Raw genomic sequence first — 27,682 nt, 5'->3', positions numbered from 1 at the left:
TGGAAATATTAGCTCTTCTTCGTTTGGGTAATAAAGGTTAATATCGTTTGGTTTTCGAGAACACAGGATTGAGATTTCATGTGCTCCGGCTAAACAATCACTCCAAGGTGATCCTTTTTCAAACCACCATAATGCTTCTGCTAGTATAATTCCCCCCTCAATGCACATGCACGCCTCTACCTGCTATAGTTTTTATGTAACCCCTCCCCCCCCTTGAAATGTAGGAGAAGTGCTGCCTTCAGGGACAGGGATGGCACGCAGCTCATCTCTTAAGCACATTTAACGGCTCGTTACCCCGTTGTTCGTTTCAGGCAACACGACACTCCTTGGTCAGGTGCCATTCGCTAATGTGCTGGAAATGAGCCGTGAGCCTCTACAGTCCTGAGACAGTGCAGCACTGAGAGCTCTGGGAGCCATTTTAGCTCAGAAAATGACAGGTTTGCTGTGGCACTTTAAGCTGGAAAAAAGTCAAAATAACACAGCAAGAGTAAGCAAATTGTTGGTTCCGCAATTACTGATGCCCTGCTACACACCTCCAGAGTAAGACAGCAGACAAGAGTAGGAACCAAAACCTAAGGAACTGGATGGTTTATGACCCCTAGTTCTTGACAGACCATCAAGTGGCAGGTCAGTGTCACCTGAAAATTGCTTTAAGTGTATATCATTTCTGAGAAAAACACACTGTGTCTGCGCCCGGAGCTTCTTGGTGTCCCAGTTCTTTTCAAAATACAGAAAAAAGGTATAAAAAAAAAAGATGAGAAGGGGATTTTACCTCTCCAAAAAATATGGAGCAAACATGTACGGTGTTAAAAATATTTAATAACACAGAAAAGTACATGGGTATTTCAAATCATTAAAACCATATATATACACACTGCAGATAAAAATGATATACACAGTACATGGAATCGGAAGACACAGCAAATAGCAAAAGCTCAGTAGCTGAAGGGACCAAAGTTGAGAATTTTATCTGGATCATTGGCTTAAATCAAAATCCCCAAAATTTGTCAAAGCCATTTGTAGAGAAATTTAAAAATGAAATATTTACACCATGGAATCAAGAGTCTGTTGAGGGTCTGCTGAGGTCATCAGCAGGAAGAGTCTTTTGGACAGCTCTGGACCAACCCGGCGGGTCGTCGATGTCACTCCTTCCCCTCGGCGAATCAGCACGTCTGACAGCAGTTTGACTTTTTCACGCTCTGATTTGCACTGTCTGTATGCCTGTGAACAAGAAACACGTACACGAGCCGAGTAAGACTTATCATGCCTGCTGCGTGTGATATCACAAGTGCAATCGTCAGCTTGAATGCGCAGTTGAGTTACTTGCTCTAATTGAAATGTAATGAGGGAAATACATTATTAGCAGAGCCTGGGAAATGTAATTGATTCTCAGATCAGGATTATCTATTAAAAGATTCAGAATCGATTCAGGCTCAGATTTTTACATTCGCTCTGCGTTTTTTAAATTTTCTCTCCAGTTATATAAAGCACAGGAGTGCCAGAGGCATTATGAAATGGCATACTTTCGGACACAGGGCTTCAAGAAGGAAATAAAATGCAGCATCTTACTAATCCACACACGTCTGCAACAAAACAGGCTGGTACAAGGTAAAACGTAGGATACTGGTATTTGAATACAGGTTTACAGTAATGTATACATATGTTGAGAAATTACAACAAATGAAGCTATGTACAGAGTTAAAACCTCACTTGTTGGGCTGATTAATATGTAAAGCACATTCATTCATTCATTGTCTGTAAGCGCTTATCCAGTTCAGGGTCGCGGTGGGTCCAGAGCCTACCTGGAATCATTGGGCGCAAGGCGGGAATACACCCTGGAGGGGGCATGTAAAGTACATATCCATGCAAATTACAGAGAAAAACATCATTTAGAAAATAGAAATAAAAATGAAGATGCACCTAAAATCATTCACAATCACGTTAAATGAGTTTCCTAGGGATTTACATCTGTGTAATATTTGTTTTGTTCTGTGGATGTGCCCTGTTTTTGTAAAGTGTGCTATTTCTGTTTACCTGAGTAAGAAGCTGTGGCGAGGGGTACGCATTTAATATAGCACTTGCGATGTCAGGGCTGACCCGATTCAGCTGCTGGATCTGCCTCTTCCACACCTGCAGAAGGCCTTTTCCTGTTCGATCCACCTTCTGACCACCTGCCCACTCACTCTCCAGGCAAAAACTAAAGCCAGTCTTCTCCCGCTCCAACCTAGAAGACCACACCACACACACAGAGTGAGAGAGAGTAATGACCCAGCCTGACCTCTCCGCTCAGCTAGATCATCCATAACTCTGAGCAAAACAGATGGAAAAGAGAAAAGACATCTGCCGCCCACTCACTTGAACGGTGCTTCGGCTACTGCCTTGGTTGACATAGTAACATAATCAGTGAAGTCTTTCCAGGTTGATCGAAAGTGGACTTGGACCCCAGTGTGCAGCTGCAGGTCAACTAAAGCCTGACAAATAAATATGAAAAAGTCAAAGAGGCAGATGTTAATATACAAAGACCAAATGATAGAAGAATTGACAGATTTAAGAGCGAAGAGAATTTACGGCTTATGACTGACACAGACAGTGATGGCAATTTATTACACATTTGAGGCCAAACAAAACATTAAAGAACAGGCCTTCTCATTTACATTATAGACAGCCCTGTCCAATAGTATGAGAGCTGTGGGCTGTTACTATTAGACACGACCGAGTTTTGGTCTCGTGTTATCTGGTTTCCTAAGAAATCCTGCTTTGTGAGATAATCCCAGGACATATCCGGCAAAAACAAAAACAGAATGCATATGATGAAACACTGAGCATGGGATAAAGCATATTCACACTGGGGTTTGTGTCTTATTTTCTGAGCTATAGCCTTTCTGACTGAAGTACAGAGCATGAGACAGCGTGTGTCATCTTCTGTTTTCTGTAAGAAGAAATGCTTACAGTGTAGAGAGAAATCACTTGCATTTGGATTTCAACCTAAATCGAAATCCCAGTCACCTGCCACTAGCAAGTGTGTGACATTCAGAACTTGCCATGCAAGTCTTGCCATTTTTGTTCTTTGTAGTCTAGCGAAACCAGTGACTAACACCAGCTTATGCGATCTGTCGTGAGAAACAATGAGATGAACAATGAAACAGCAGTGAACTGCATTATGCAAACAGCCAGCTGGGTAACTTTGAACAAAACCACACAATATACATCTAACAAGGACAGTGTCACTGATGCAAAGTACTATACACAGACACATGCATAGTACCTTGTTGTTGTTATTATTATTAGTAGTAGTAGTAGGAGTGGGAGGAGAATGAGTAATAACTCTGTAAGTACATCAGCTTATATTACTGTGTACAGTGATATTCCTGAAAGAACTGGCTGGTATTTATGTTCCTGATTGCAATAGCACTTTATCTTTCAAAATTTCTGAGACCAGTCTAGGGCTGGACAACTATATTAACATTGAATAAAATGTTTCAATAACAATAAAATGACTTTTAAATATTTTCAATATACACTATTTACAGCATCTGTCACTGACTGAAGTGTTCTCCCTGTGTCTGCGTGGGTTTCCTCCGGGTGCTCCGGTTTCCTCCCACAGTCCAAAAACACATGTCAGTAGGTTAATTGGTGACTCAAAAGTGTCCGTAGGTGTGAGTGAATGTGTGTGTGTGTTGCCCTGTGAAGGACTGGCGCCCCCTCCAGGGTGTATTCCCGCCTTGCGCCCAATGATTCCAGGTAGGCTCTGGACCCACCGCGACCCTGAACTGGATAAGCGCTTACAGATAATGAATGGATGGATGTCACTGACTGAAGGTCATTACAGGACACTGTTGTCAGTTCAGCACTCCATTTTAAATTTAGTTTAAAAATATTAATATTAATAAAGCCAAGATGTTTATGGTTGATGGTGATTTTGGTCATGTTTCTTGTTTGTTCTTAGAAGTTTTTCAGTGGATTTTATACGGTTCATATTGATATCGACCAAATAAAAGTAATACATCGTGATATAAATGTTGGCTACATCGTCCAGCCCTAAACCACTCCTAACTCAAATGTGGTCATTAATGTGGAAACTAACACTAAGCAGGGCACAGTGTGACTTGTGCAGAAGTTTGTTAAACCTGAGTGTGTGAGTGACTTAGGGAGTGTGTTGCACATCAAAAGTCCCTGATCCTAACCTTCTACCACAGTGCTCTGATAATTTCCCAAACAGTGATCAGAATAAAGGATACTATTAAAACCACAGCCATAATTTACTAAGAAATTCCATTTAGTTAATTTAGATAAAAAAGTAATTTTATTGAATCATATAAGCCCTGCAACTCTAAAAAAATTAAAGATATGTTTGAAAGAGACTTGAACAGACTCTGCCTTGTCCTTGAATAAAATGTCAATGTAGAAATTTAACCTGCCTCCTCCATCTCTACTCGAGACACACTGGGATGCTCCTCCATCTGTTTACGCTTTTTTTTCGTGGCACCATCACCCAGCACTGCATCACGGAAGTTCTGACGGCTCTTAGCACTCTGACTTCTGCAAATGAGAAGTTACAGCTAAAATGTGCAGAGGTGTTTCTCACAAACTGAGGAATACCAAGCCTCAGTAGTCAGCTGTGTGAAGTAAATCAGGTTGTTTTCTTTTTAGAGCAATGTGACTTCAGTCTATTCTCCAATGGCCTTTAAAGCCATTACTGTTCACTCAGTGTAAAATAGTTTTTAAGTGAACATTGCACTAGAGCCACACCAATAAATATCTAAATGTAGTTTTACCAGAAAATATCTAAAAACCTTCAGAGTAAAGAAGTTAATGATCAGTTTGTCCTTTATGCTAAAGCCAATATTTAAGGGACCAACACAAGATGTCATTTTTCAGATCCAATATTAATTCCAAGTGCCCAAACCTAAGTATCCGGCAACATGTAAGAACCATACACAGCATTTTGGTAAATCATTAGATGGATATACACAACCCTGGCATCTGCATATTTTATGAAGTTTTTCAAAACAAGTCTTGATCCCTTTATTTTCATTTTAAATATATAAAAACACTGGGGGAAAACATTAAACATTATATAAACATGACTTTTTAATCATTAAGTCGTTTAATAAGAAAACAGAGTCAAATCCCTTATGATAAGAACCGTGTTTTTCCCAAATTTAATTTTTATTGCAAACACGTGCATTTGATACTGTTTATACTCTTTAAATAACCTGTGCAACATGTGTTTTCTGTAAAGGGGAGAATCCAAAGTCCACCCCCACCATTTTACATTCAAAACATATTGTTTTAACATCCTATTTTCCATCATTACAGAAAATCTGCTCTGGAATTCAGCTCCAGTGGTAAACCACGCAGTTATATTTTTACATTTTTAAAACTAATCACCGTCCTGAGTCTGTGAATCATCAACCTGACTAGAAAACAACATAATTTTCAAACATACTGTATGCTTACAATGTTTTTGGGCCATTTTATTAATATGGATGACATCTGTGAACAATCTGAGTACAAACGAGACAGGTTGAGAGATCCAGCACTTTTATATAAATAAATATCTAATTATAATGGTTTGTGAATATATTTACATTCATTGCCTTATTTATTTATTGTTCATTTAATGAAAACCACAGAAAGACATTAAGAAAGTACTTACTTAAAATACACCTCTATGCCAATTACTACCAGACTGAGATCCTTGCCTGGGTTTTTGGACATGAGACGAAGGGTCCAGGCAGTCAGAGTTATGCCGCCGTGAGGTGTTCCTCCACAACTTTGCTCCTGTATTAGCACACAAACAACTTCAAGGTCCCCACTTTTAGGCATGCACCTCCAAGAAGAAGGAGAAATTTTGTAAGGTTAAATGAGAAACAGCATATTATCACAGGCGAATAGATCATTTGTAGATAATAGAGGTATGAGAATGTAATTACATTCATTAATTTAAATAGCTCAATTAAATCATCACAGGTCAAAACTACAATTTTGTGCTGGCCTTTTGCCTTTAAGACCGTCTTGCTAATTTCATTACACCCTAGACTTGATACAGCATGCAGGGGAAAGACACAGGCAAGTCAATGGCATAATTAGCATATTAATGTTGAACTGCATAATTCTTGGCATCTAATGAGTCTGTCTATGCTCCCTATAAGAGAGCAGCATAAAGTACAGTGCTCTACTGCTCACCTGACTGTAGTTGTGAACCATGCTGATGAAATCTTCCACTGGTACTTGAACCACAGCGTGTGACTCGGGAATAGACACCAGTTCACCAGTCTGTGATCAAAGAGAAAAAGAAAATATATATATATTCTTTAATATATATAATTTTATTTATTTTGTAGAGTGTTTAAAACTGCAGCAGAAAATGGTAGCCAAAAGGGTTTTAATATATTAATATACTCTGAAACTGTCCAAGTTACATCATATATTTCATAATATTTAACATGGTGTACATCTGTGTTTTATAACCCTGTTGTCTTGTGCCACACAAATAATAAATGCACTGAATTCCTTCACGGCGTGATGATGTATTGTGTGTCCTTAAATAATTCGTCCACCATTAAAGCTGCTATAATGAGTGTTAGAACAGAAACTAAAAGACAGGGAGTGCCAGTCTATGTGCACCAGTGACTAGCCTGAAGGCAGGACGCACGTCTGACCCAGGAGACACTGCGGGGGAGAGGCTGCTTCTCAATGGCACAGCTGCAGCCTAGTGCATGCAGGGAAGTCAGGAGAACTCCACCACCCTCCAGCTGCAGCAGCCCTACACAGGGAGACAGTTAATCAATACTAATCCATTCAGCAAATACAGGTTAATACTTCATGCCAGTGCTTTTTAAAAAATCAACACAAGTATCAAAGAACACAGAGCCTTCGCGTCTGCTGGAGCAACAGTGCCACCTACCTGGGTCTACGGTCACCACCATGTGTTTGAGGCATTCCTCGGGCCTCATGGCCTTCACAGCATCCGCCAGTGCTTTCTTCTCTGCTCTTAGCCTTTCTCTCTCTCCCTGCTGCTCTCGCTCCGCTCGCCTCCTCAGGGCTTCCTCTCTGGCCGCATCGATTTCCGCAGGGGTCCTCTTGCCCTTTTGCAGATTTTCCCCTCTCGACAGGTGGTCTTTTGAAACACATGCTGCGTCATAATCACTGCTCTGATGGCTAATGTGATCTGAATATTTCCCTGGAAAATCTGCTGTTCGAACTTCAGGAATCGTAGAGGTGAGAAGTGCAGGTGAATTATCCATTAGCTTTCCTTTCTGCTTGGCAGATGACGCCTGACTCTCATGGGTGCCCCTGGCTGTAGCAATGTCTGTCTGTTTCTGCTTAAGTCTCACTGCCAGAGGAACAAAAGCCTCTTCCTCTTCACTCTCACTGCTGACCATAAGGATGTCACCTCCAGCAGCTCCTGTCGGAGGGGGGTTTGTCCAGAAGGAGACCTGGTGAACCATCTTAGAATCAGAGCTGTCCAAAACCACCAGGTCATGTTTTGGTTCTTCCTGCGCGTTTCTACGCCGCGAGAAATCAATTACAGGAAGCTCCTCCGAGTCACTGGAGTCAGTGTCACTGAACTGGAATTGTGCTCTGCTGCTGCTGCCCATCATCCCAGCATCCCCAGCTTCCTTTACTCTAGAGAGAGAGAAGAAATATATATAACCTTATGCCCTTTACTCTGTGGAGAATTTAAAAACAAAAGTACAGCCTCTTCACCCATGTTTTGACTTAACTGAACTTCGGCGTTACAAAGGGATAGATCCAAGGACTGAGAGTGAGTTTAAATATTTAACAGCCTTTTGGAAGCCTTTTCCGGTAACCCGGAGTCACTGGGTGAGTCACTGGTATCCACCCAGAGTCACTGGTATCCATCTGGGTGCATCCTATCTGAGCTAATGCTATGAACATCTGGAATCTATAAACTAACTTTGAGTAAGGGATTTACAGGTAGATATATGGACTGTATACAATAATATTCATGCACATTTGCCATTTCCAATATTGATACAGGTACAAAAACATTCATAAAACGTTGAACTGCACCTATTAAGATAAACAACTACAAAGAATCAGAATATATTTCTAAATAATAATTTACCAAGTAATAAAACAGAAATCTCAAACACACATCTCAATGTTTTCTGAGGCTCAATCTCATATAAATTTCACAGTTATTCAGTTTTTCCACAGAATTTACAGGTAATGATCAAAGCTAAGTGTCTCAATGCTAATTTTGACTTTGCTTTTACTTGTGCAATATTAGTTTTGTATAAGGAATGTGATCATGTAACTTAAAATAAGCATTTTTCTAAGCCAATTCAACATCATCAGTGTAATTAAAGCTCCAGTGAATCACATCATTTAACACAAAAATCGGAGCCTTTATCTCAGCACGGAACATCACCCAGAACCTGAATAGCTGTATTATTTCAAAGGAAATGCAGTTAAACCAATCAAATGCAGACATTTTAGCACATTACTCATTCATTACATTACTACTCTCCTGCAGCTTTTCACATTCAGTCCAAGTCCAAACGTAAGACTTCCCTATCCTCAGCCAAAAATCTGCAGCTACTGACATCATCATACAACTTTCACCTGAAAAAAGGGTTATAAGTGGAAATCTATATAAACGTGGGGCTGGTAAATATTAATGTTTCTTTCTTTTTTATCTTTCATTCATTCATTCATTTAAATCCTGAGAATATCCAAGATTTCGTTCAATATCCAGCGTCTATCTCCACACACACACACGCGCCTCGGCTGCTCACCTGCAGTTTGAAAGCCCCACCCCACAAGTTGAAGGGATTGGTTGCTTAGATTTATGACACGAGGAACAAATGCTAAGCCATGGCAGTGACTACACGGTTCACTCATTAAACTGTATTTAGCATAGGTACACCACACATATAATAATTTAAAGAACAGGCTACTGGATCTTAATCTCAGAACTGAACATGGTTATGAAGTCTGACAATTATTATTATCCTCAATAAAAAGAAATGCATGTAAACAAGACACATTCCTCTCTCACTGATTCTTTATAATCTTTCAGTGTTTGACTATGCCCTGACAGCTATTATCTCTAATATCATCCTGACAGACTTTATTCTAACGAGCAAAAAGAAGGTGAGGGTCTCTCACACTTTCTGCTTTGATGTGAGGAGATTTTCTAGGTCAACCTCTATAATGTATAAGATAAAAATGAAGCGCCAAAACGTTATAAATAATGCAGTGACTTCATTGAGTTCAAACTTCACAACTTTATTCTGCTTTCCCAATTCAGCTCATTAACCCTAACTGTTCAGAAACCAGAAACTACCTTCATAACCTGTTCAGCGGCCTTAACAACCTAACTTCACCTTCCTATCATAAACATGAGAAACACAGGAATACGCACACACACTCAGATAAACTCACTCAGAGAGACAGGAGAAAGGCACTGTGCTCAGAGACTCAGAGCGTTCAAAAACCCGAGGAGGAAGTTAACGCTGTCCACCGGAGCCGCCGCTGTGTCCGCCTCGCAGACCGTGTTTATATATCTTAGTATATTAAACACAGTCCATGGTCGGCCTCAGAGACTGTGTTTATTCATTTGTTTATTACATTAAACACAGACCAGGGTCCACCTCTAAACAACTACACATCGCGCGGGTCTCCTCTTCTTCTTCAGCGGGTATGAGTTCAGCACAGAGTCACGGCGCACTGCTGCCCCCTGCAGCATCCAAATACACCAAACTGCACTCTGCTAAACTACGCAAAACTAAATTGCACGCCACTAAACTACACGGAAATACAATTAGCTAAAACATACTGCCCTGAACTACACTAATTACATTATAATATACGAAACTATACATGACTAATCTACACTAAACTGTGACCGGTCGTCCTCTTTTACCCGGACATGTCCTCTTTTTTAGACTTAAAAAAATGTCCGTGCAACATTTCACAAACGTCCGGGATTTTGTTTTTCTAGAGCTTACATAGAATTTCGAGAAGTTTCGTTCACAAACTAGTCCCGCCTTTCCCTACTCCGATTGGTTCGCTTGAGTGAGAAGGGGGCGTGGTGAAGTAGCCTAAAATCTTCTGATTGGACGGTCTGAGTGTAGAGCTACCGTTATTGGTCGAAACCTTCTCTGTAAACATTTAATTGGTCAGTCTTGACTTCAGTAGTAGTAGTAGTTTCTTCAAAATCCCCAACTCCATGCTTAAGAAACTTTAAGATTTTTCCTCTAAAGCTTCAGAATGTATACAACCGACCACCACCACCCCATTCAAAAAAAAAAAGAAAGAAAGAAACTAACAAATAATCAATTAAATACATTAAAAAAGTTTTTTTTTTTTCTCTAATGATTCAATATAATCATTATATAGCCATATTGGAAGATTTATTGAAAAAAAAAATCAAACCGGAGTGCGCGGGTCGGTTGAAATCTCGCGGGATGTGGTTCAACGGCGTCACCGGTCTTCATCATGGCGGCGCTGGTGTCCTTGCTGCTGCGGCCGAGAGTGGGTGAGTTTTCGGTTAAAGCCGTCGTGTTTGGTGTTGTTTATGACAGAAAAACACACGGAGCTGCTTCTGGAGAAGAGTGAGATAAAGACTCATATCCCTTTATTCCGCTGTGTGTGTGTGTGTAGTGTACGTGAGCTGTGCGCTCAGAAAGGGATGCATATATTTCTCCTTAATACATCCACAGAGAGCACTAGTGACCACACTCCTCACTGTAGAGATCGTAGTGCATTGATTTCTGACACTTCAGAGTGTGCTACTCGTCTGTTTTAGGCGTAAACTGGTAACAAATATAAATAAGTAAATCATATGATGCTTATGAAACAAATGGATTTAATAGGTGCTACCACTTTGCTGCACCGAGAGACTATTCTTTTGGGGAGGTTTTAAAGCACATCTCAGAACACTCAAAGATCCCATTTATTGAGAAATCGTGTTTTTAACCTTGTTAACACGCATGCGTTGTGTTGTTTATACGCTGGATGACGTATAGAGTGTGCCATGACTGAGCATTTCAGTATTTTAACAGCACTGTCCCAAAGATGGTCTCAAAGTGACAACTTCAAACTGGGTTTCTTACATTATAAACCTAAAAAAACTTGCAAGGTCAGACTTTAGAGATGCAGGTGAGCAGTGGAGACAGTGGTGGTGCTCACCTAGCCGACCCTTGTCATTGATCAAGGTGAGCTTAGGCTCGTGTAGTTGCTCTAGTGTGTTCCATTTCATTTCATTCTTTTCTGTAGAGACTATACAAGCTGGCCGTGCACTCCTGAATGTTTGTGTCCAAAATGGATGAATAAAGTTTGGGTGAATTCACTATTTATAACGGCAGTCTACTAAGTTTGGACATGTAACGAACAACGGTCAACTGACACTGTCACGAAAACATGAATAAAATAGGTTCACATCAGTATTTGTTCTCCCTCTGTAGGTATTCTCACATCATGCCAAACACCAGCAGTGGTAGTATCCACCAGATTTGCCTCAAAAAAGTCCGGAGGGAGCAGTAAAAATCTGGGAGGGAAGAGTCCCGGCCGCAGATACGGATTTAAGAAGCAAGACGGTAATATTTACTGTTTGATGACATTCTCGTAATTTCACAATTCCTCAGTCTCAACCACAACTAATCCATGAGCCATGATTTCATAGCTGTAAAGCACTCAGCAACAGCTGTAATTTAAGAGTTAGGTTAAGTTCCTTCTCCTTGCCTTTCCCTTGCATCTCATGTAAAACTATAATCTTATCTTTTGTGTTTCAAGGAGACTTTGTTCATGCTGGAAACATCCTCGCAACACAAAGGGCAATGCGTTGGCATCCAGGAGCTTATGTAAGATTTCCTTTGCACTATTTTCCATCACTGTTTCTGAAAAAGAGAAAACTATGCTGTCTCCAGTATGAAAATTCTGCATGTTCTACTTGTTTATGTGTTGCAAAAATTTCTTGTTTATGTAGGCGCTAAAGAAGGGGCATTCTGTCTTAAACCTAGCATTTAGTTAGGTATTTGTCATATTATTCTGTTCAGTTCATTATACGTCAAACAATGATCAGAAACGGCGTTCTCTGGTATTGAGTGTATAGTGGAGCAATAAGTGAATTTTACCAACAGGAATAAGCAGAGTTTTAATGCACGTATGTATATAATTTTCACTTTATATGAGATTAAGAATCACATTTGCTTCAGCCCTTGAAGGAAGTAGTTTATGCTGCATACAGTGGGTCCACCCACGTAAAGGTGGCTATACAAATCCCTGGTACAGCCAAACTACTAGCTGTCATTCAAATTGAGAATTCACAGCATGAACAAGAATCTTTGGAGAACATGACAGAGCACACCTTAGTGTATTAGAAAACAGATGTAGCACTGTTGTTAAATGTATTTATTACCAGAGTGCACTTTTTGTTACTATGGAAACAGTCCTGAGGTGCTGCACTTTTTTTTTTTTCTCACAGGTTGGCATTGGAACAAATAATACTCTGTATGCACTGGAGGAAGGCACCGTCAGATTCACCAAGGAGGTGTACGTCCCTCGCCCTCGCAGTTCTGAAGCCAGGAATATAATCCCAAAGCTTCCTAAGGGGGCTGTTCTCTACAAGTCCTTTATCAACGTAGTTCCCACAAAGCAGGAGAACAGTTTCAAACTGGTAGACATGGTCTGACAGAGACTTCCTGACCTGTCCCCTTGAACTTTGCCCTCGGGTGGCATGGATGTTTACTGGACACTGAGGAAAGCTTTGACCTCACCACTGATTAAATAATACATCTTTTTTCCACTGTTGTGAACTCAGAACTTGTAATAAATCTTCTGCTTATTTAGTTCTGTTTTCAGTGCTTATTCAATGTATGGGAAGCAAATACAACTTTGAGAAACCTTTCATAGCAATAGGTTATAAGAACAGATGCTTAAATTCAGAGTTTGCCACTTCGGTCATAATATTCAATTGGATTTGAACAGTTAAAAACTCGTATAACTACTGGTTGGAATCCTGGGCTGTGTTAAAGAGCTATGATGAGTTTCTGATGTACAGGGGTTGGACAATGAAACTGAAACACCTGGTTTTAGACCACAATAATTTATTAGTATGGTGTAGGGCCTCCTTTTGCGGCCAATACAGCGTCAATTCATCTCGGGAATGACATATACAAGTCCTGCACAGTGGTCAGAAGGATTTTAAGCCATTCTTCTTGCAGGATAGTGGCCAGGTCTCTACGTGATGCTGGTGGAGGAAAACGTTTCCTGACTCGCTCCTCCAAAACACCCCAAAGTGGCTCAATAATATTTAGATCTGGGGACTGTGCAGGCCATGGGAGATGTTCAACTTCACTTTCATGTTCATCAAACCAATCTTTCACCAGTCTTGCTGTGTGTATTGGTGCATTGTCGTCCTGATACACGGCACCGCCTTCAGGACACAATGTTTGAACCATTGGATGCACATGGTCTTACTGGTGCAATGTGCAGTTAATGAAGATTGGCCACCAGGCTGCTCCAATTTAGCCATGAAACCTCCCACAGTAAAATGACAGGTGTTTCAGTTTCATTGTCCAACCCCTGTATATGTTTGTTGTATACGCCAGCATGCCTAATGAGTACAGCCTTTTATTTGAAAGTGAAAATAGTGTTTCCCTGCACCTTTCATTATTGTTTTTTCATTTAATTTACCTACAAATTGGTAAAACAAAACTGAGGCCCGTCTTATGGAACAAAATGGCTGGAGAATACATTAGATATTTGAACAATACATTAGAAGATTTGCCATGGGCCCTATCATTGTTGTAAATTGGTGCTTTTATATCTGAGTTACAATTGTAAGTCAGGAGTACACACCAATTTAAGCTGCATTTACTGAAAACATCACTGAACTCTAGACATTACATGGTAGAGTGAGTATCACATTGAATACCCCTCCACCCCCACCCCCTCCCTGGTTTCTCACTGATGATTCTGTGTGAAGCATTTGGAGAAGACTCGTTGAAAGACCTAATGGATTCTCAAGTGATGACATGTGAGTGGTAGAGACTATAATACAAGGGCTACACTGTATGGCCCAAAGTTTGTGGGCACCTAAAATTAAAGGTATTATTACAGATTTTTTGAGGTAACAGCTTCTACTTTTCTTTCAGATGTTGGAACATTACAGTTAGTATTTGATGGCATTCAGCCAAATGGTCATTGATGAGACCGTGGGTATTGGATGATTACTTCTGAGTTAATGTTTCCAAATGTGTAGAATGGGGGTCTGTCAATCCAAAGCACAACCAAATGCTCCGCAACCCAACGCTGAACACTTGCCACCGAGTGACCTTAAGATCAGGTGCAGCTGTTCTGCTGAGTATCTCTTAATTTCATATTTTCCCGGGGGAATTACACAAGCTGGTGAAGTCATGTATACGGGATGTTTACAGACAGTTGGATGTATAGTTCTGATGGTTCAGGTTTCAGTCAGACTGAAAAAGCATGGAAAAAAGTTGACCTTTTTGTCCTACTGCAGACTACTTTGCAGTGTTTGCGCACCAGCGCGTCACCGCTATTGACTCTGTCCTCTCTGGTTGAAGAAGAATGGCACAGAGGAGGAGGAGGAGGCTGTTTAATTGTGCCTCATCACCATGGTGATGTGTTTCTCCTCTTCTGAATTCACTGGTATTTTCTCCTTTTTCCCCCCTAAATACACGTTACCCAAATTCAAGCTAATGAGATCCTTGGCCATGTGTGAAGTGTTGTGTGTTTATAATGAGTGCAAAAAAGCAACAAAAACAAGGCTAATCACGCAGGTTTTCTTGAGGACACTGCACATTAATGAATTCTCTTTTATCAAGTTTAGAGCTGGGCAAGTTTAGAGCAAGTTTAGTTTCTCCAAGAACCCCTTAATGCTTTTCATGGTTCAACACATTTTTCTATCAATTTTAAATATTTAGCATTATGCTTCAACTGCTCCAAACAAGTCCAATCAGTTGTCCAGTGATTGGCTAGTGGTGTAACTGTAGATGAATAAAATCAATAAAACATGACTGTAATTTTCCTGTTTATTCAATACTGTCGCAATCAAGGCCTAGCCTCTCTTTCATCGGTCTAACGTCAACTTAAATATTCATGGTATATTGTCTGTTGTAATTATATACTTATGAATAATTAATATATTATACTGCAGCTTTTGTAGGGTCGGTCTGGGATCTGTTACAAAGAATGGGATTCATTTTGAATTAGAAGGAGATAAATAAAAAAAGGTTTATTGTTGGATGCTGATGAGAAACTGGATGTTTCTCAAAGGTAGAGGTGTAGTTTTGTTCCCATATCTATATGTATGGGGATGGAGGTTAATAAAGCACTATTTCTTCACTTTCCTTCATTTACATTTTTCCGTAACAGTTTCTTTCAGCTACGCTTCCTTTCAGACCCACACAAATGAGTTGTTTTCTCAAAGTGGAAGGATGGACAAAAACACAAAGTTTTTTTGAAGATCTGCAGCAACAGTGGAGCTTGTTTTTCACCTGTCACTCAAAGAAGGCGGTTTCCAGGATACACAGCTGTTAAGAGTACAATTTTCTATATTTTTTCTTCTTTCTTTTTGTTTTAAAAAGTTATCTTATTTTTCTTTAACTATCCCCTTCCATGGATGAGTAGGTTCCCCTAGATCTTATAAAAAAAACATATAATAAGGTAATAATATAACTTACATAATGATTCTTCTGACTGTAATTGCAATGATTGTGGGTTGATCTCTGACTTTTACGCAGTGCTGCATCTGTTGTTGCGTAAATGCCTACACTGCACAACTGTCAAATGCTAATCCTGCTAAACGGTTGCTTAGCAACGAACCTTGCACCTGTCTTGTGTTTGTCTATATTTTGATTGCTTTGAGCATGAAGGGCTTTAGTGTTGTGAGAGCTTATGTAAAACTGCTGGAATCGCTTCTTTGTGAAATGGTATTGAGAATTCTCCGAAACCACTTGGTGAAAGCCTTCGACACAAAATGAAAACCTGACATTGCCATTTAATGACAGTCATCATGTGCTGCTCAGATACTGAACAAGGTGCAGTGCTGAAGATGGAAGCTTTGAGGCATCAGAAGTCTTCTGACAATTGTCTTTTCTTGAGGCAGAATCACAGATGGCTACATAGTTCCCTACAGAGTGGACTGCATAGGTCTTGACTTTTACAGCTAAAGATCGCACTAAATGTTAATGTAATCTTGTAGCTTTTGGTTGAATATAAATGAATTCATAACGGATACATAATTCGCTATTTACACGTAGAAGCTTTAGTTCCATTATCTGTTTAGTGCACTACATAGGGGACGGAATCATTTGCCATTAATCCTTATTTTATTTGTTTTTAACTTTGCTAGAGGTGAAGGGTTTAACCTGCTTCAGTGACTTTAACTGCCTATTCACCAGGGAGAGACTTTACAGCATGCTAATGAGCCCCCATCTGTCCTCTGTACTCACAGGCCTGTTGCTGTGAGACAAACTAAAAGTCATGCAGATAGTTTAAAAGAGGGGGTGGTGGGGGGCAAGCTATGTTGAACACAATGCTAATAAGTCACTGAGCAGAAGAGGAAGAGAAAAGGGCAGAGACCAGAGAGAATGAAAGGACTCGTTTTAAAAGGGGAGATGGCGAACAACAGAGTGGGTATTGAAGGTTGGAAGACACCAGCAACAAACTCCACAGAACAAGATATGAAATGGATCTCGCTCTAGCTCTTGTTTGATTATGGGTGTAATCTACACTGGACACCAAGGACATGGCCATTGTTGTGCACCTGCTTCTCTTCTGGATCCTCGGTGATATCACAAGCTCCGCCGGTGAGATCTGTACTGCATCTCTCCCCATAGATAAGCAGCTCTTTATGGGTCTATGACTGTTCTGAGAGATTCCTCTAACCTGCTGATTTGTTGTTAATTGTCCTAGATGAGGATTCCTGTCCAAACGGATCCAAAATTGACAGAGACAGTTTTCACTGTTTTTGGATGCCAGACTCCACATCAGACTGGCTGCATGCAAGAGATTATTGTCAGAAGGTGGAAGGAGGAGATATTGCTCTGGTGGACAACCCCAGCATTCTGAACTTTATAGAAAACTCCTTTCAGCCGTATGACATTGCTACATTTGATACATCAAATATTCTTTTTGTTCTCATCAGCTTATATTTAAATTCCACTGTGATTTAATAAAGACAGAACCTTGTGTGAAAGACATGTCACTGAAATCTTACATTGTGTTGAGAATGAACAATGAATGAGCCAATAGATATGCTCCAAAATTACTTCAAAATATATTGTGTTATATTGTGTTATATAATGTAAAATTACGAACCTTCACTCATTGATTTTGGAGATACGAGGTTTTGTTCTGAGAGTGATAATATGATAGATCTCCACTGAGCTTTATAGAAAATATAATGTCATACTGGTAATACACCTTTGTGCTTGCCGTCTGTTTCCAGACAAGCACCTGCTCTGGTTTGGCTGAGAAATGGATCTTCCAGCTCCCAGCTTGGAGACAGAGGGAAGGAGACTTGTCCTCAGATGGCACTGGGTTCAAAGCAGTGGAGGATTAGCACATGCAGCCAAGAGCATCATTTTGTGTGTGGGAAAGAAATATCAGGTGCTACAAACTTTTAAATATGCCACTACCTTATAAAACTGATAAACTTGTTCTCAGAACAGTGTTTACCACATATTGCTTTTTATTGCCGTTTTTATGACTACAGGGTAATTTCACAAATATTAGTCCTTAATATAAGGGCATTATAAGGGTACAGTAATATCAGTCTCACTTCTGTCAAACTAAACTAATCTCTCTTCATTCCTACAGTGTCTTTGCCATCGCTGGACAGTTATGTGATAGGAGTGACTCTAATGTCAGGCAAATACACACGATCCCACTTACAGATACTACCCTCACCTCCTGACATAGGGCATCTGAGAGTGGAGGTAGGTGTACATAGTTCAGCTGTATTTCTAATAAAGCATTTGGTACAAAGCATCACCTCGTACAAAGCATAATGTGACACTGATAATGTAGTTCAGTAATCCACACTTGTGGTCCAAATTTAGTAGATGTCTTGCTAATCCAATTTACCATAACTCTGAGAAATTGGAAAATGCTAAGGCATCTTGAACACAGGCATAAACTCATCCTGCCCAACGGCAAGCATCAGCCAGGGGGTTTAAGGCCCCCTAGCAAAGCCATGGATCCCTAAAGCAATGTTGCATTATCTAGTGTGCAGCCATCGGGAAGACTAAAAGGTGTTACTACAGTAGATGGAAACAAACTACCTATATTAATATCCTTAATATTAGAAGAACTGTTGGATGAGCAGGTTTCCATAAACTGGTGTTGCACTTTAATGCTCTTATATGATTCTGCTGCAGATGATGCTATTCCCAGGACTTTGGTTTAGTCACGAAGGCCAAGTGCTCTCAGTAGATTTGGTGTCTCAGCCCAGTCAGCTGCTCACCATGGTGAGAGTGCAGATATTACGACCCTACTGCAGTCCCAACCATCACCTAGTGCCCCCAGGTAAGACTTAGATCAGTAAAAGAATGTATGGCTGCTGTAATTATGTTCTGAAACGGTACCTCCATGTTCTTAAGACCCCCTGCCTTCCAGTAGTTTCAGCTATTCCCTGCTAAAACACAATTTTACGGACTCATCGGCCTGGCCATTTCTGAGCAGGGTCAGGTGTGCTAGGACAGAGTTGAAACTGTGATGTGACAGAGGTTCCTAAGGACATGATTAAGAAACACTGAATCATAACAAACACAAACGTGTTGTATCACAAAACCCAAATTTGTTCTGTAAAAGAATCATGAAAATAGAGACACTTAACAAAGGCAGACTACTGGCATCCCAGTCAACACAACACCAGCTTTACATCGTCTTCTTTTTTTACTTTAGAAATTATACGTTTCATTATCATCATTAGTGAGAGTGAACGTGTGAGTGTGTGTCACTCTGCGAAGGACCGATGCCCCCTCCAGGGTGTGTTCCCGCCTTGCGGTCAGTGATTCCGGGTAGGCTCCTGACCCACCGCGTCTCTTAACTGGATAATTATCTTCATTATCTAATCATTCAGCTCTTTGCAAGCAAGAGTTTTTTTCCTACCTACCGGCCCTTCTGTAGGTTGACACTGGGCTGGCCCAATCATATCATGAAACACCTCCTCCCTTTCACTCTGTTCGCCCGTGTGCAGTGAAAGTTATCTGTTAGGATCTTCTGAGATGGAGAGAAAACGCAAAGGAGGTGCAGAGAAACAGTGATAAAAATAAAGAAGCTTGATCTTGAAGCAAACACTGCCAAAAGTGCCAAAATTACAGACGTTTGCCACAACAGAGCTTTCATCAGCTCCCGTGGCTGATGAAAGTGATGGCGGTGGTGACGGTGGTTGTAACGGTGGCACTCACTATGAACAGTAACATGTAGTAGAACCTGCAGTAAGCTGGACTGCTTTCAGAACACTTAGGCTATGTAATGTTTAGGCCATTTTTGGAAATTGGAATCATTTAGAAACCACAGCAACTCAGACACAAAGTGGCAGGTCATGTAAAATTACATTTTACAGGTCATGTAATGTTAAATTTTAGAAAATAAAAAAGGGGGTGTAAGATGTAAAATAAGACGTAAAATCGTAAGATGTCAAGTTCTAAGAATGTAATTCTGACTAACAGAGCTCTTATAAATATTGTGTACACCCAGCCACAACTTTTCCCCTCTTTTTTTTACCCACCTACTCTGTCTCTCTCTCTCTCTCTCTGTCTCTCTCAGGCTGTAGTTCACTCCTGAACCCCTTCAGCATCTGCTCTGTTGACCCCATGTGTAACACCACTGGAGCCTGTATGAGTGGTTATTACTGGTGCCACCTGCTGGAGAGCTGTCTGCCCTTTACCAGCCCCTGCAGCCCTTATCTCTCTACTGAAGGACGCGTCTTCCCCCTGCCACCTCGCTACACTGCACTGCCTCCATTCTACCATATGGTGGCAGACATGTCCTTGACAATACCTCCAATTTCTGAGCCTGTCCACTTCAGAGTGAGTGGTCCCCATTGGCTTTTGTTTCCCATTTCTCTTCACTAAAGCTCATGTAAATCTGATATTAAATTTCAAACAGAACGAAGAATTAGAAAACAAACAACTATTTTTTTAAATAAAAGCACCAGTTTCATTTTGGGAACACTGGATGTGTATTGATCTAAAGCCACATGTTTTGTAGCATGAAGTGGCTGACTGTGGTCCACCTGTTTCACTGATTTGTAAGAATAATATAGCCAAAGGTTTGTAGACACCTAGCTACTCAATGAGAACACCAGTGAGGTCAGATGCAGCTGTTGAATGATTAGTTCTGGATGGAGCTCTTTCACTACAGAGAAACCCAGTTGCTGGGGTATTTTTCTTTATCACTCTTGTCCACTCTTATCACTCATGTCCTTGAGCATGATTATGTTAATTATAATAATAATACACCTGAATAAGTTAGCAGAACTCAGAAACATTAAGGCACTCTGTTGCCATAAAACTTTTAAGTTCATAAACTTAAATGTCAGAAGTATGCATACACATATACTTTAAGTGTCTACAACTTTATTTGATGCTTAATACAACTCTATAGAGCACTATTAACTAATTTAACCATAAATTTATTAATTGTCTGTAACACTCACACCTATGGACACGCTCGCACAGCCAGTCCACCTACCAACGTGTGTTTTTGCACCGTGGGGAACACACCAAACTCTTCAAGGCAGTGACCCGATGCAGGTCTCGGACCCATGACCCCAGAACTCTGGGTCTATGTGACAGTGATTCTACCTGTTGTACCACCACCCCTTGCACTGAAATAAACAAATTAACCTCTCCAGATCGACTAAAAGCATTGAACCCCAGACCATCCGCCATCTTGGTTCAAAATGGCTGCACTGGTATCTGCTAAATCAAAATTTTACAGTTTCACAAAAGAAAAAAATGTTGAAAATAATTGAATTGTCAAAATGAAACTTTTTAATATATTTTAAGTTAGAATCACTCAATCCAGTTAATTACTTTGGACATTAGGGTTTACAGTATACATGTCTGTGTGTGTTTGTGTTTGTGTGTGTGTGTGTGTCCATTTCTGCAGGTAACACTTCAAGAAACTGCAATCCCTGTTTATCCAGACGATATTATAGCAGTTCAGCACACTAGAAAACAAGGAGACTTCCTTCATTGTGACAGTGGCTCAGACTCAGCTTGGCGTCAGAGCTACATCTCCATGTCTAGACCTGAATTAGGAGGCTGGCTGGACGTTGGTGTGTCTGGACCGACAGATGGAGGCCAGTGGGTTGACAATGTGGTGTGTGACTTGCGGCTGGTCTATGAAGACCCTCTGCATCTCTATGCTGCTCCTTCTGTTCTGAGCAGCACGCAGAGTGACCTCAGGATGGATACTACTACACCAGCCGGTTTGGTCAGACCACAATCCCAAGTCTCAGGACTCCATGTTGTGTACCCTGTGCTTGGCAAAGGAAAGCAGATACATTTACGTGTAAATGTCCCAACAGTGATAATCATCAAGATCCTTTCAGGACAAAGTGCTACAAGCATGTGGTCAGCCCCAGTGTCTAGGAGTGGAATCCCCTTCCAACTGTCCTGCCCAATGGATAAGCTTGAAATCCAGGCAGTTTGTGAGAGGGACACAGCTGGCACGCGATTCTCTTATACATACGTAACCTTTTTCAACCAAGGGGAACACACACTTAACATTACTGCCTCAAACACCATCAACTCCCAGATGCTGAGTGTAAAAATACAAGCTCATATTCCAGTGTCAGGGCTGAGCATCCAGCCACAGGGCTTCCACAGAGTTCTGGTGGATATACCACAGGTACAGCTACAGATATCTGTCCTCAGTATTTCTATTAGACCCTTAACCCATGATTTATTAGAGCTTTCTGCATTTGGCTCAATTTTTCCAATAGTTTTGAAATACCAAAAAAGATGGTAGTATATAAACACAGAGTCACTCACTCATTCACATTCATTCATTCATTCATTATCTGTAACCGCTTATCCAGTTCAGGGTCGCGGTGGGTCCAGAGCCTACCTGGAATCATTGGGCGCAAGGCGGGAACGCACCCTGGAGGGGGCGCCAGTCCTTCACAGGGCCACTCATTCACACCAATAAACAATTTCTCACAGCCAGTCCACCTACCAACATGTGTTTTTGTATTGTGGGTGTGAATGGGAGCGCCTGAGGAAACCCACAAAGACATTGGGAGAATATGTTTATTTAATTTAAGGGAGGTGAGGGCAATACTGGGTAACACTTTACTACAAGTCCTCAGTTCGCTTAAAAGGACACCTGATACTTACATTTGGCATTCATGACAACTGATGTAACCCTAAATAAACCTCTCTATATATACTTCTTCCAACAAGCAACTGTTGTTGTAACACTCTCCATGGTAAATATCACTGACACAGCCTTTAGGTTAATTCATGAATGGAGTTTTTACACACCGCAGTGTCACTGCACGGTTTAGAATCGCCTGCCATGCAAAAATCTCCAGCCCTGACCACTGAACCAAGGCAACGAGTATGACTAATGCAAACAGTATCTAATTTTAAACCTATGAGTGTACTAACAAGGTCAAGTGGCCAGTAAGTGTAAGTTCTTCTTTCCCTCTTTGTCCAGGAATTTACAGCAGCAGTGGCCACTGGATCATCTGTGAAGTTCACCTGGGTCACTGATAATCGTGTCCAGTTTGCCTACATAGGACAGAATTACAGTATAGTTCTCAGAAAGCCTGCAGAGTATATACTGAAGGTAAGCATATAATATTGTCTTGTGTCCAACATAGATATTCATTCATTCATTCATTATCTGTAACCGCTTATGCAGTTCAGGGTCGCGGTGGATCCAAAGCCTGCTTGGAGTCATTGGGCGCAAGGCGGGAATACACCTTGGAGGGGGCGCCAGTCCTTCACAGGGCAACACAGACACACATTCACTCACTCAATCACACCTACGGACACTTTTGAGTCGCCAATCCACCTACCAACGTGTGTTTTTGGACTGTGGGAGGAAACCGGAGCACCCGGAGGAAACCCACGCGGACACAGGGAGAACACACCAAACTCCTCACAGACAGTCACCCGGAGCGGGAATTGAACCCACAACCTCCAGGCCCCTGGAGTTGTGTGACTGTGACACTAACATAGATATTAATCAGTAGAAATTAATAGCACAAAAAATATAAACATTTTAATAACTGCCTATTGATAAATATATATTGATATATTGTCTCTATTAGGTAACAGCAGAAAATCCTGTCAGCTCTGAGTCTCTACAAGTCAAGCTCATGGCCGACGTAATGGCCCCATTATCCAACCTTGAACTGCTCTCCAGAAAGGAGGTTGTCACTGTGAACACCTCCGATATCTTCATCCTCAGGTTTAAACTGGACATCTCCATAGGGGCCACAATACGGTTAGCACCGATCCAAAATCAGTGTGAAATTGTAAAATACAGTGTTGTTACTCATTACTTATATTTAACATAGATTATGTAAAATCTTATGTTCCAAAGGTGGGATTTTGGTGATGGTTCCACTTGTGTGAGCCATGTATTTTCTGCTCCCTTGGAAAGAAGTAACATCTCTCTGGATCAGAGCATAACACAAATCTATCTTCAAGACTCCACACCTCATAGCTACATCACTGCAGGTAAAAACAGAACTGTATTTAGTCATGCTTAATTTCTGGCATTTCCAAGCAATATAGCCTTTCCATTTTTTTAGAGAGTTAACTTTTCTTATTTTATTAATGATAACTTTTTAACCAAAACCCCACTGTCTATTATACTTCTGTCTGTTGATGTTCTTTGTATCTATTATAAATGACTTAATCTCTCAAGGTGATTACACGCTGAGGATACAAGCTGAAAATAAATATGACCGTATCGGAAAGGATGTGTCCATTAAAGCTCGGTCTCCACTGACGAGTGTTCAGTTATCATCAGTACCCACTGTCCCTAAAGTCAACGAGGCTGTTCTCCTTGAATCATCTTCACTGCCGTCTTCATATGGAATTCTTTACACTTGGAACTTTGGAGATGGTTCTCTTGAGCTTATAGGACTTTATCAAAAAGTCAGCCATGTTTTTAAGACTCCTGGTGTTCACAGGATTTCTGTGTGTTCCAACAACACCCTGTCACAGATGAGCTCCTGGATGGACGTGGATGTTCTTGAAACTATTTCAGGTGTCCGTCTGAGCTATAATGGCCCAAATGAACTCAATACAATCACTAAAATTAGTGGAAGAGTGTCTACAGGCTCCAATCTCAGATGGACCTTTGAGTTTGGAGATGGGTCCATGTACAAAGACATCACAGAAACCACAGTCTCTCACATCTACGAGTCTGTGGGAAACTACACAGCTCAAGTAACTGTTTCTAATGCTGTGAGCAGAGTGATGCAGTCGATCGATGTAGAAATCTATCAGCTGTTGATTACAGATATCCTGCCATCTGACTGCATTGTGAGTGGAAAAGAAAGAAGTCTTCAGGCAGTGGTCACTGGGAATATTCCTCTGCTTACTTTTCACTGGGATTTTGGAGATGGAACACCCCTCTGTGTGAGAAATGGAACATCAACCATTGCTCACACTTTCACAGACCCTGGGTATTATCTTATTGATCTGACCGTCTATAGCCAAACAGGATCCTCACATTATCAGACCAATGTCTGTGTTCAAGCCTTAATCACAGATTTGACTCTTCACTCGGCACAAAGTGCTGTAGCAGTGGATGAAGGGATATGCTTTGATGCTTTGGTGCAGCCCACTGGTGAAGGTTACCAATATCTGTGGTACAATAGTTCTTCCAGTGAATTTCCAGTTAGTGGACAATCACACCACTGCTTTGTTTTTTCAAAAGAAGGCATGTATGAAATCATGGTGACCACACATAATCAAGTCAGCCACAAAAAAGCCAAAGCTACAATTTTAGTCCAAAGGCCTGTCTTTAAACTGTTCATAAAACATGAGGGTAACTCAGACACTCTTGTCGTTAATCAGCCTTATTGCTTTTGGACTGAACCGAGCTTTAATCATGGAGTTGTTGAGTGGGACTTTGGTGACGGTTCCTTGAAGAAGGAAGGCCAAAATCAATCCCATATATTTACTACATCGGGAAGATTTCACATCACTGTTTCAGTTTTTAATGCTGTCAGCCAAGAGTTTACCGATACTTACGTAGCTGTACAAGTTCCTATTTCAAATCTTATAATACACACTAATCAGCCATATGCAGAGGTAGGCCAAGAAACTGTGTTCACTGTTGTGAGCAATGTCATGGAGGATGTGGCATTTTATTGGACAGTGGTTGCTTTCTCTCCATCAAAACCTGGAACGTCAGAGTACAGGTATGTGTTTCCCAAAGCAGGACATTTTGAGGTTAAAGTCAAGGTACAGAATCTTGTGAGTGAAATGGAAACATCAGCGTCAATAGAGGTTCTAGAAGGAATCAAGGGGGTTCAGATTACAAGTCAGGCTTTAAAGTCAACCACATATTTCCCAACCAATGAGACCATAACTTTAACAGCTGCTGTAAAACATGGTTCTAGCTTGACATATCTTTGGCTGGTTAATCAAAATGGACTTAAGAGAAAGGTTGGAAATGGTGACCAGTTTAAACTATTTACAAACAGCTCTGGTAATGTATCTGTCAGTCTGACAGTTGCCAATGCCCTTGGCAAAGAGCGCAAGGATGTTACACTGAGAGCAGTGGAGCGTGTTTCTGGTGTAAATATTTTAACACCAGTTTACGTAATAGCCAAAGGCTTACCTGTCAACATGTCTGTGATTGTAAAGACAGGGACAGATCTTCAGTACACATGGTTGCTGGACTCAGACAGCGCTCCTGTAACCACAGATATACCGTATGTGCTTCATGTATTCAACGGTATTGGTATTGTTAACCTTAGAGTGTCCGTGGCGAACGTTCTTGGCTCAGTTGATGCCACTAAACAACTCACGGTTCAAGAGTACATTTCAGAACCTGACTTTGAGGTTGATGGAAAGTCTCATACATTCTTTGTAACCTCAAACAGCATTTTGCAATTCCATGGATCTGTAGGTAAGGGAAGTTCTCTGCACTGGGAGTGGACTGTGGTCTTACAGGGAAGAAACATGGCTGTTTTCGGTAATAAACAAACAGTCAGCTATTCTTTTGTGGATATAGGGATTCACCGTGTAACACTTAATGTCTCAAATGACATTAGTTGGCAGAGGGTCTCACGTATATTAACAGTGGAGGATGCCATCCAGGGTCTTAATCTAAGAGTCAGTAAAACTGTCATCTGTGAGGATGATCCAGTCACATTCATGCCTTCCATCTCCCAAGGAAGTGGGATTACATTCCTCCTTGAATATGCAGGAGGGAACTCTTCCCTAAGGCATTTGGAGGACTTTACCATCTCATCTTTTCCTGTAGGAAACAACACAGTTAAAGCAATTGCCAAGAATCATGTTAGTATGTTATCAGCAACTGTAGAAGTACAAGTGGTAGAAAGGGTAAAGGGCCTTCATTTTTGCTGTTTTGCTGTTTTGGAAGCATCCAAACCTTTCCAATTTACAGCATCTGCCACCAGCAGATCACAAGTGGCCTACCAATGGAGTTTTCAATTAAACCATTTCAATTTGTCACAAGAAACTGGACAGAGTGTTCTGTATTCACCATTTAGCAATGGTTCCTTGTCAGTGACAGTAGAGGCTAGTAGTGCCACCTTCTGTTCACAGTCCATAACTGACACATTAGCTGTTCAGTGGCCAGTGAAGAAGGTGAAGCTTTTTAGTTCCCCAGATGGACCTTTCATAGATCACCCTGTCACTTTTTGGGCCCTTGCTGACAGTGGCAGCGACCTATCGTTTCAGTGGGACTTCGGTGACACTGATGAGCCAGTTAAAGTTACGAAATCCAATATGGTCGACCACAAGTACAAGGTTAAAGGCACGTTTGTGGTTCAAGTAACTGTTTTCAATAATGTCAGCCAGGTCTTCACACAGCTGCCAGTTGCTGTAAGGAAATTGGAATGCACACAGCCTCATGTCTCCCTGATCCAAGAGCAGTCAAAAATCCTGAAGTCCATGCCAAGCTATTTTGAAGCAAGAGTGAAACTCAATGGCTGTGTTTCTTACAAGACCACCTACCTCTGGGAGATATTTCAAGATCAAAACTGTACAGCGAAGAGAGTGACTTTAAACACTTCAGTGGATGTTTCTGCACCATTTCTATCCCTTCCAAAACATACATTTGAAGTGGGGGACTATTGTGTGAAGTTTACTGCAAGGTTTCAAGAAACACCACTGCAGCATTATAAGATCACCAAGATCTCTGTAGTGCACAGTCCTCTGGTTGCCATTATCAAAGGTGGCTCTCATCGGCTGTGGTCAAGCCAAAGGGACCTCATACTGGATGGAACAGAGTCCTGTGATCCGGATTTGGTGGTGGAGCAGGATGACCACTTACAACTTCAGTGGGATATTACTGTGGTAAGTCTCACGTTGTTGCACTTTTGGGTTATTTTCAAGCACATATGTCCTGTTTGGGGCTGTTTGGCTCCTTTAAACTGTTAAAAAAATTTAAAAAATAAAACTATACAAGGTATTTTTAAAGATAAGTATGGCACAGTTGTATTGGT

General features: G+C 40.9%; 3 protein-coding genes across 5 annotated transcripts in view; 2 read left to right on the top strand and 1 right to left on the bottom strand.

Moving 5' to 3' along the window:
- Positions 1–848: 848 nt before the first annotated feature.
- On the bottom strand, positions 849–9,898 carry eme1 (essential meiotic structure-specific endonuclease 1). 2 transcript variants are annotated; one of them, XM_066665690.1, is made up of 9 exons: positions 9,418–9,898; positions 6,911–7,632; positions 6,642–6,769; positions 6,190–6,279; positions 5,660–5,784; positions 4,419–4,539; positions 2,356–2,471; positions 2,035–2,224; positions 849–1,221 (listed from the first exon to the last, which is right to left on the bottom strand). In XM_066665690.1, the coding sequence occupies exons 2-9, from the start codon at positions 7,605–7,607 to the stop codon at positions 1,045–1,047; spliced, it is 1,644 nt and encodes a 547-aa protein (XP_066521787.1). In that variant the 5' UTR covers positions 7,608–7,632; positions 9,418–9,898; the 3' UTR covers positions 849–1,044. The 2 variants fall into 2 exon arrangements, with proteins under 2 accessions (XP_066521787.1, XP_066521788.1); XM_066665691.1 differs by lacking the exon at positions 9,418–9,898 and adding an exon at positions 8,769–8,786.
- A 516-nt stretch (positions 9,899–10,414) lies between these two features.
- mrpl27 (mitochondrial ribosomal protein L27) lies at positions 10,415–13,162 on the top strand. 2 transcript variants are annotated; one of them, XM_066666201.1, is made up of 4 exons: positions 10,415–10,513; positions 11,442–11,573; positions 11,770–11,837; positions 12,461–13,160. In XM_066666201.1, exons 1-4 carry the CDS (start codon positions 10,474–10,476, stop codon positions 12,665–12,667), a joined length of 447 nt encoding a protein of 148 aa, XP_066522298.1. In that variant the 5' UTR covers positions 10,415–10,473; the 3' UTR covers positions 12,668–13,160. The 2 variants fall into 2 exon arrangements, with proteins under 2 accessions (XP_066522298.1, XP_066522299.1); XM_066666202.1 differs by having other exon boundaries at positions 10,510–10,589; positions 12,461–13,162.
- Positions 13,163–16,750: 3,588 nt separating this feature from the next.
- The window catches only part of pkd1b (polycystic kidney disease 1b), a 33,641-nt gene continuing 22,709 nt past the window's right edge, over positions 16,751–27,682 (top strand). The window contains exons 1-11 of the mRNA XM_066663021.1: positions 16,751–16,811; positions 16,918–17,098; positions 17,453–17,613; positions 17,824–17,942; positions 18,384–18,531; positions 19,777–20,039; positions 21,124–21,867; positions 22,678–22,809; positions 23,297–23,472; positions 23,572–23,708; positions 23,899–27,533. Coding sequence (XP_066519118.1) covers positions 16,751–16,811; positions 16,918–17,098; positions 17,453–17,613; positions 17,824–17,942; positions 18,384–18,531; positions 19,777–20,039; positions 21,124–21,867; positions 22,678–22,809; positions 23,297–23,472; positions 23,572–23,708; positions 23,899–27,533 — 5,757 coding nt within the window. The remainder of the gene's footprint in view (positions 16,812–16,917; positions 17,099–17,452; positions 17,614–17,823; positions 17,943–18,383; positions 18,532–19,776; positions 20,040–21,123; positions 21,868–22,677; positions 22,810–23,296; positions 23,473–23,571; positions 23,709–23,898; positions 27,534–27,682) is intronic.

The sequence above is a fragment of the Hoplias malabaricus genome, chromosome 3, assembly GCF_029633855.1.
Source record: "Hoplias malabaricus isolate fHopMal1 chromosome 3, fHopMal1.hap1, whole genome shotgun sequence".
NCBI lineage: Eukaryota > Metazoa > Chordata > Actinopteri > Characiformes > Erythrinidae > Hoplias > Hoplias malabaricus.
This window is presented reverse-complemented; position numbering and strand designations above follow the sequence as displayed.